The sequence below is a fragment of the Myotis davidii genome, unplaced genomic scaffold (assembly GCF_000327345.1).
Source record: "Myotis davidii unplaced genomic scaffold, ASM32734v1 scaffold673, whole genome shotgun sequence".
In the NCBI taxonomy this organism is placed as follows: Eukaryota; Metazoa; Chordata; class Mammalia; order Chiroptera; family Vespertilionidae; genus Myotis; species Myotis davidii.
The window spans coordinates 1306116-1316286 of NW_006286677.1; the positions used below are offsets into that span (position 1 = coordinate 1306116).

General features: G+C 35.2%; 1 protein-coding gene across 4 annotated transcripts in view; it reads right to left on the reverse strand.

Moving 5' to 3' along the window:
* The window catches only part of PIAS1 (protein inhibitor of activated STAT 1), a 101016-nt gene that overhangs the window by 20918 nt on the left and 69927 nt on the right, over positions 1 to 10171 (reverse strand). For all 4 annotated transcript variants that reach the window (XM_015560446.1, XM_015560447.1, XM_006758393.2 and 1 more), the window contains one exon: positions 3139 to 3212. In XM_015560446.1, the coding sequence (XP_015415932.1) occupies positions 3139 to 3212 (74 nt within the window). The remainder of the gene's footprint in view (positions 1 to 3138; positions 3213 to 10171) is intronic.

Below are 10171 nucleotides of genomic sequence, written 5' to 3' on the forward strand. Positions count from 1 at the left end.
ACCCTAGTTAGCCAATGGGAAGCATAGTGGAGGTACGGTTAATTACCCTATTTGTCTATTATTAGATAGGATAGGTTAAGAGTTGTTTTGTGGTCGAACATGTGTTCTATCTTGGAGAATGTTCCAGATACAGATGAGAAAAATGTAATCTGCTGTTGTTGGGTAGAATAGAATGTATACGTTTTTTAGGTCCAATTGATATGTAGTGTTTGTTTGTTAATCCTTACCCAAGGATATTTTCCCACTGACTTTTAGAGGTAGTGGAAGGGAGGGGGAGAGACAAAGAGAGAAACATTATGTGAGAGAGACACATGGATTGGTTGCCTCCTGTAGGGCCTGACCAGGGCCAGGGATCGAGCTTGCAACCAAGGTATATGCCCTTAACTAGAATCAAACCTGGGACTCTCCAGTCCACAGACACTCTATCTACTGAGCCAAACTGGCTAGGGCTGATATATAGTGTATTTTTAAGTCCACTGTTTCCTTAATGACCTACTCTCTAGTTACAGTAGATTCTTGGGTTACGTCAGAGATCTGTTCCTACAGCGCAATGTAACTCGATTTTTGCCGTAAGTTGGAACCCACCTACATAAGCACCCACGTCATTCACATGGAGCACATACACAGCAGTAATCAAGCGAACCAGTAAAAAAATTTAAAAGAAAGATAACAATTCCTGACCTTTTCTTGTGGTAAGTAAATAAAATAAAACATAAAGTGCATATGTACATATTTTTAAATAAATGGAAGATGGCGACGTAACCACAAAACATAACCATGAAACAACATACATCAAGTCCAGTGTAACCCGAGGACTGTCTGTATATCTATAACTGAAAGTCAGGTATCAAAATCTACTATTGTTGTGTTCCTATTTTTCCCTCAGTTTTGACCAATGATTGCATCATATATTTGGCAAAGTATTTGTAATCTATATATATAAAAGCCTAAACAACCACTGACTGGCCAGTAGCTATGATGCACACTGACCACTAGGGGGCAGACGCTCAATGCAGGAGCAGAAACCACAGGCATGGAAACATGTAACAGACTAATGAATCTCAGAGGGAAGCGGGGAGGAGGAAAGGTGAGAAGAGTTTAACCAAAGGTCTTATATTAGAGGCCCAGTGCACGGATTTGTGCACAGGTGGGGTCCCTCGGCCTGGACTGCGGGGATCAGGCCGAAACCGGCTCTCCAACATCCCTGAGGGGTCCTGGATTGCAAGAGGGCACAGGCCAGGCCGAGGGACCCCACTGGTGCACGAATCCATACACCGGGCCTTGGCCTCTAGTCATAACATAAACAGCCTGGAGTCAAAATATTTTCCCTAAGCAATAGCTATAGTAAGGAATAAAAAGAGAGAAGGATATATACAAATGATAGGATTTTGGTGTGTTTTTTTTTTTTTTAATCAATTTAGCTATATTCTATAATTTATAAAAGTTTAATAAAAAAAGTTTTTTAAAAGATCTATGTACAGTGTAGTATTATAAAATAATTCCCGAGCTACTGAATTTTCATATTGTATCTGAGGTTTTATAAAGACTAAGATATAGAACAAATAGCATTTAATTTCTATTTAAATTCTTCGTTTCTTCATCTTAGATTAGTAGAATTTCAATGTTAAAAACTTTCCATATCAGGCCTGCCTGAACAATCCAGGCAAATCAGGAACAGCTGTGTCCTCTTTATACTCTCTCCCCAATTTATATATAATTAATTTGATTATAATTATACAACAAAAAATAATAAACATGTCAAAGTAATTTACTCTTAGCTGTTCACATATTTTTGTATAAAACACATATTCATCATACCAAACAAGTTACAAAAAAATCTTAACACACATTTTTTGGGAAACTGTTTCACAAGTTTAATTATTTGATATGTCTTGGGGCTTATATCTATTTTGTACAAATGACCGATTTTGACCTCATTTTCTGGTTTAAAATACATCAAGATTATTTTATATGCATAATTAATTCAATTATTCAAGCTAAATAAAATAGTTTTTTAAGTGGTAGATTCTTATAATGCAGTCACTGTTGGCAAAATGGTTAAATTGGTAATTTGGGCTAGATTTTCTTCAAAAGGAAGGATACGATACTATTTTTAAAAATAAAATTCTATAAATATACTGAGATAAACATTCTTTATTTGGAGATTTTACACTTGAGTCTTAGGGACAATTATTATTTTTTAAGTTTTTAAAGCTGACCATCTGGCCATGTTTATTCAGCATCATGATAATATAAATAATAATAAAGAACTATGTGCTTTACATGTGTTAAATCCTATGGAATATTTAAGACATATCCTTCCTTTTCCTTTTTAATATATCTTTGTTTTATTATTATTTATTTATTTATTTATTTATTGTCTAAAGTTTTACATGTCTCCTTTTTCCATCACTTGACCCGCCCCCCGTCCAGTCATTTCCACCCCAGGCAAGCCCCCACTGCCCCAGGATATTTATCTTTCTCTGACTGGCTTATTTTGCTTAGCTCTCCAGTTCCATTCATGCTGCTGCAAATGGTAAAAGTTCCTTCTTTTTTATAGCAGCGTAATATTCCATTGTGTAGATGTACCACAGTTTTTTAGTCTACTCATCTGCTGATGGGCACTTACTAATAGGTTGTTTTTAAACCTTAGCTATTGTAAATTGTGCTGCTATGAACATAGGGGTGCGTATATCCTTTCTAATTGGTGTTTCTGGTTTCTTGGGATATATTCCTAGAAGTGGGATTACTGGGTCAAACGGGAGTTCCATTTTTAACTTTTTGAGGAAACTCCATACTGTCTTCCACAGTGGCTGCACCAGTCTGTATTCCCACCAGGAGCGCACGAGGGTTCCTTTTTCTCCACATCCTTGCCAGCACTTGTCGTTTGTTGATGAGACAATTATTAATCACAATCGATATCTAAATGTTTTACTAAGAGTAGAAAATTTTTATAGACCTATAAATTTGTTTAGATTCCAAATCCCATATAATAATAATGTCTTTCCACCTTCATAAATTGTAACAAAGGTAGGCACGTTTCAAAAGTAAACAAAATTTCTCCAATACTGAAGATACGTAATAAAAGAGAATATGTATGTTAAATCTTATGTAAAACAAATATTAGTTAACACTTACTGGACATAGTAGAGAAACCCTTAGGCTGGTTGTAGCTATTTCACTGTCCGGATCCGCAGTCAATTTCTCTTTAACTGGCATTCATTGAAGAGAAAACAAACACAACAAGTTTATGAAAGATACATCATTAATGCAATATAAGAAAAAGAACTTAAAATGAGGAACCCTAAAAAAAAAAAAAAAAAAGCAACTAGCCCTGGCCGTTGTGGCTCAGTTGATTGAGCACTGTCCCTTGCACTGAAAGGTTGGACTCCTGGTCAGTGCACATACACCCAGGGTTCCGGGTTTGATCCCCAGTCGGGGTGCACACAGGAGGCAACCGATTGATGTTTCTTTCTCATACTGACCTCTCTCTCAATACAAAACATATCTTTTTAAAGAAGGAACTAGAAATAATCTGTTCAATTAATTTCCAATCAACTGAATGAAAATATAAAAAGTATATGGTTTATAATTTCTACAATGAACAAAGGAAGGAAAAACAATAGTATATCTATAGACTGACTGCATTTCCTGTAAGTTTCCTATTTCTCATCCACAGAGCAAAAACTACATTGCAGTTAGAATATAAAGGAAATTCTATAAAAGGTTGACATATTCAACTGGTGGCAGGCCCTTTTTACTTTGTAACTTTTTTATTTTAAATTACGATCAATATTATTTTAAAATAAATTAATAGGTACTACAAAATTAACATTTATAAGTTTTCCCAAAGCTCAGATAACACAAATATTGTTTACAAACATCATTCCAAGAACCAATGCTCTAACTACTGAGCAACACCTGTCAGGGCAGTAATTTTGCTTTTAATGGCTATTCTGTTACTAAGTCTAATATAACAAGGACTTCAATACTTGGAAATCTAAGGCATATGTTTCTTGTAAAAGCCACAACTTAGAACTTCAATTAAACTTTAACAGGAAAGTGAGACTAGAAATGCCTCAATGTAACATTCCAATAACTTTAGAACTATTCCACAATCATTTTGAAGTCTTTGTGTAGAAGGAGGTGTTCCACACTGAGTGGCTGTGTACATAGGCAATCACAGAATTCCAGAGCTTGGTATAACTAACTGTGTCCAAGTAGTTAACATATAGTAAAGAAAATGGGGAGAGGAAAAGTACTCAGACAAAGAAGAATGACTTTAGAGTAGGTATCTGTGTGCTGAAAACCATTTATGGGAATTAAGAATCCTGCCTTTATTTAACACGGTGATCATAAAGACTGGATTTTTTTTTTTTAGATGGTCCAAATCTTAGATATTCCATCCAACTGTCTCCATAAATCACTGGATCTCAGCTAAGACGTACATCAGAACTACCTATAGGGCTTTGTAACTTACAATTTCCCACTGAATCAAAATGGGAAAGAGAGATACCAATGGAGAGTTTTTCTAAAAGCTGTAGATGTAATTCTGATGTCAAACTAAAAGTAATTTCATGGCCTGGAAATTCCACATTTTAAATCTATATAACTCATAGGCTGCCTCAGAGCAGAAAGGTCATAAAATCCCTAGGTTTTAGTGTGTAAAATATGGTTGTCACATCACTTGTGCTAATATCATATGTACTAAATTATAAAAAGTATGACTTTCCTATTATAGACCTAATCTTAGTCAACTCTTTTTTATAAAGGTACATTTAACAAATAATATCTTTTTAAGGATAGCAAATAACTGTCACAAAATAAACATGCAAATGGAGTTCTAATGTTATCACCAACCATTCTGTATGCCTTCACCAAACATCCCTCCAGCACCCACCATACACACAGCAGTGGGAACATTAATTGACTTTGAATTTTGTCTATTTAAACTTCCACTTAAATGAAGAAATAGTATAGATCATAATATCAGCTTTATGTAAAACAAAGTTCAGTGTTTAGCAATTTGAAAAGAAACTGAAACAGGAGAGGCAACCTGAGGTAGTGGTAAAGCTAACATCTAAAGCCAGCCTAGTTTAGAATTCAAGCCTTAGTCAAGTCATTCAATCTCTCTGTGCCTCTGATTCATCATCTTGTATATATGAATAATAATAATCCCTCATAACACTATTTTAAGGATTAAGTGAGTTAACATACATAAAAATGCTTTAAAATAATCTAACATCATACTCAATAAATATTAGGTATTGTTATTTAAAACAAAATGTGATTTGCATGTTCATTTTCTATCAGAGGCGGGATAATTCCTTAAAATTATTTTAGAATCAGGTTGTTAATTTTATTTTAAAATTTAAAAAAAGCTTTGTCTTTCACCTTTGCCATTATAAACTCAATCTGAGCCAATCCTTCCATGTAAAGATACTTTTAAAGATTTTACTAAGATCTTGACTAGATTAAATTTAACCTACAGATCACTTTGGAGAGAACTGACATCTCCCCAATGAAATGAGTACTCTGATCCACTAACATGGTACACATCTATATATTATTCAGGTCTTATTTTATCTTATTGATTTGTAGAAAGAAAGGCAGAGAGAGGAAAAGAGAGAATAGAAACATCAATGTGAGAGAGAAACAGCAATGTGAAACACCCCATTGGCTGCCTCCCACACACCCCTTATGGAGGATTGATCCTGAAACCTGGGCATGTGCCCTGACCAGGAATCAAACCATCAAACTTTCAGTGCATGGGCTGACACCCAACCAACTGAGGCGTACTGGCCAGGACTATTCAGGTCTTATTTTAATTTCAGCATCATTTTGTAGTGTTCAGCATACAAATCTTATACATATTTTGTGTAATATATCTGAAGTATTTCATATTTTTGGATGTTACAGTAAATTCTTTTTTGAATTTCAATTTCCAATTGTTTACTGCTAGTAGAAGTACAATTTATTTATTTATTTTTTTAAAATACATTTTATTGACTTTTTACAGAGAAGAAGGGAGAGAGATAGAGAGCTAGAAACATCAATGAGAGAGAAACATCGATCAGCTGCCTCCTGCACATCTCCCACTGGGGATGTGCCCACAACCCAGGTACATGCCCTTGACCGGAATCGAACCTGGGACCCTTCAGTCCGCAGGCCGACGCTCCATCCACTGAGCCAAACCGGTTTGGCTGAAGTACAATTTATTTTTATAAATCGATCATGTACTCTGCAACCTTGCTAAATTTAGTTCTAGCAAGTTTTTGTTGATTCTTTAGGATTTTTTTTCTACAGTTATAATGAAGTCATCTTCAAATAAAGAAAATAGTTATTTATTAATTTCTAATCTGAATTCTTCTCTTTTCTTGCCTTATTGTGCTAGCTAAAATCTCGTGGGTAATGCTGAACTGAAGTATTAAGGTCAGATATCCTTGACTTGTTTCTGATAGAAGTAAAGCATTTAAGTTTTTCACTATTAACTATGATATTAAAGGCTTTTTATAAATAGCCTTTATTACACAGAAACAATCCCCTTCTCTTTCTATTTTGCTGAGATTTTTTATTAGAATGGATACTGAATTTGACCAAATGCCTTTCCTGCACCTATTAATTAAGATGATCATATGATCTTTTTCTTTTTTAAGTTTGTTGAGAAGGTGAATTATACTGACTGATTTTATTTTATCATTTCTGGGACTGATTTTGGAATGTTATATCAACCTACTATTCCTGGAATAAGCTCTATTGGGTCACTATGTATTATCTTTTCTATATTGAACTAAGGCTAATTAAGTGGAGGAAAAGATAGTCTTTTCAACAAATGTTGAAACAACTGCATCTCTATATAGGGAGAAATGAACCTCACCCTGGATCATACACAAACATTAACTTAAAAAGCATAAACTATAAAAAGAAATGGACAAAAGATTTGAATAGACATATCATCAAAGAAGCTAAAAGATGGCAAATGAACATATGAACAGATGTTTAACATCATTAATCATTAGGAAAATGCAAATTAAAACTCAAATGAGATACCAACTATACTCTGATCAGAATGGCTAAAATCAAAGCAGTCTGACAATACAAAGTGCTGATGAGGATTGGAAACAACTCAAAAATCTCATATATCATTGGTGGGAATGCAAAAATAGTATATACACTTTATAAGACACTGCTGATCTATTTTCCATACACTTATATGACTCAGAAATCCCAGATCTAAATATTTACCCAAGAGAAATAAAAATGTATATCTACAAAACTGGGATATCCATATTCAAAATATACGTGTTTTAGCAGCTTTATTCATGACACTGCAAAACTGGAAACAATCTAAATGTAAATCAACTGATAAATGAATGAACAAATTATGGTACACAGAAAGAGGAAAATCTACATGGATGAACTTCAAAAGCATTACACTAAGTGAAATAAGCCAGACAAAAAAGGGTACATAAAGGTGCATGCTGTAGCACTTCAAATATTTGACATTCTGTAAAAGATAATACTACAGACACAGAAATCACATCACTGGTTATAAGAACCAGATAAGGGAATGAGATGGACTGCAAAGAGCCACAGGGGAGCAGCTTTCTGTGGTGGAGGATGTTCTATATTTTGATTGTGACAGTGGTTCATGATAGCATAAATCTGTCAAATTCATCAAACTGTCCACTTAAAAAGGTGAATTTTTACTGTTTGTAAACTATACGTCAATGCTATATAATAAAAGGCTAATATGCAAATTGTCCCCTCAACCGGGAGTTCGACTGGGAGTTCAACCAGGGGGTGAGTTGGGCTGGCCAACCACCCACAGCCCCTACCCCCCGCTGGCCCGGCCCGATCAGCCCCAATATGGGCAGGCCTGCTGGACCCCACCCATGCACGAATTCATGCACCGGGTCTCTAGTACTTCAATAAACATAACTGAAAGAAAGGGGGGAAATTACTATGTTAAATTTAATCACAGCAAAGTATGGAGGAAAAATAAAGTAAGTATTGTTATTCTTTGTGGGCAAGGGAATAAAAAATAAAAACAAGACATAATATCCTGCTGTATCAACCAAAACATGAGAAGTCTTTGGAAGTTTTAAAGTTTTCTTGTATCACTATGAATTGCAGTGATAACAGTATTTTATTATGTGACCTATATACTAACGTTACAGATAGACACATTTAAAATTAACCTTTTACAAATTCCTGTTGTCACAAACTATGAGAGTTAGCTACTAGTCACAAGTGGCTATTTTTAAATTTAAATTTAGTAAAATTTAAAATTCAGTTCCTCAGCTGCACTAGCCACATTTCAAGTGCACAATAGCCACATGCTGCTGGTGGCTACCATATGGGACAGTACAAATGTAGAACATTTCCAGCATCACAGATTGTTCTATTAGGCAGTGCTGTACTAGGTTTGTTTTCTAAAAATAATTTCTATCCTTTCTTAATATTAGATTATTTTATATTCATCCTTTTAGAATTTTAAGGCTGGAAACAACTGATGATATTAATCCAATATTTCATTTTATAGGCAAGGAAACAGAGGTATGGAGACCTGATTTTTACTGTAGATCTCTTTTTACAGTTTACATCAACAAAAATCTGAGGATCTACTATGTGCCTGGCACTGTGTGAAGCACTAGGAATTCAAAGAAAAATAAGATTAAACTCCTGCAAAAACCTGCTGAAAGGAACTCATGGTCTAGTAGGGAGTAAAGATGCTGATGGAAATATGTTTGGAAAGCCAGCTACAAGTCAACTCATCTACTCTGGGGGTTCTGAGATACCTTATGGAAAAAGTGAAGCATCACGGATAACTGAAATTAGGCAAAAGAGGCAACAGGGAAGTTTTGAAGCATAGAGAACAATACTGGCAAAGCCATGAGGAAAAAGAAAAGAACTCAGTATTTTTAAATATAAAGTACAAGACGAAAAGTGAACACAGATCACATTGGAAAGTACTAAGTAGGTGCCACACCCTGGAAAGCTGCATATGTCACGCTAATGAAGTTGGACTTTAATTCCATTGGTGTTAAGAAGAAATGAATTGCAAAGGAATAATGGTAGGATTAGATCTGTATTAATCACTTAGGTTACTACCAGAAGAGATATGAAGAGGAGCCAAGAAAGGAGAGGAATATGTTACTTAAGAAAAGGTATTTATTTTTTAATAATGATAGTTTGTTTATGTGCCTTTTTCTCCTTCCCACCCCCCATATATTTTTATTGATTTCAGAGAGGAAGGGAGAATTAGAGAGAGAGAGAAACATCAATGATGGGAGAGAATCATTGATTGGCTGCCTCCTACATGCCCCCCACTGGGCATCAAGCCCACAACCTGGGCATGTGCCATTAACCAGAATCGAACCTAGGCCCCTTTAGTCTGCAGGCCAACTCTCTATCCACTGAGCCATATTGGGTAGGACTAAGAAAAGGTTTTTAAAATAAAAGCAGAATATGAGAACTTAAATAAGAACAGGGAGAGAGAAAAGACAGATTTGAGAAACATTTAGGGTATCAGTTTGAGAGAACTTGGTGAGATCAGTTTAAACACTTGAAATTGAAAAACCAGTAGAATGTTTCTGTGAAGGCTATTACCTATACATATCTATATTTGAAATTCAGGGGAAGGTCTGGAGTGAAGATATGTATTTGGGAATTGGTGCTAGTTTTAACCATAGGAGTGGATGATATAATTATCTCCAGGGAAAGTATGTATGAAAGTTGACCAAGAATGAAACCCCAGAGAAAACAAACATTTAGCATGCTTCCCTTAAGAGAATCCATTGAAGACAAGTATTGAGAAGTAACACTCAGAGAAGAGAATTCCAAGCAGAAAGTGGTTGATATGAAACACACACAAAAAAATCCAAGAACTAAAAAGATAAAATTTAGCAATCAGCTTTTGTGACATCTACCAGAGCTCTTTCAGTAGAAGGATGAGAGTTAAAAGATCACAATGGGTTGCCCTGGAAAGTGTGACTCAGTTAGAGCATCGTCCCGTATACTGAAACAAAAAGTTGCAGGTGTGATCCCTGGTAAGGGCACATACCTGGGTTGTGGGTTCGATCCCCAGTTAAGGTGGGTGCAGGCAACCAATCAATGTTTCTCTCTCCCTTCCCCTCTCTCTAAAATTATTAAAAGATAACAATGTGTT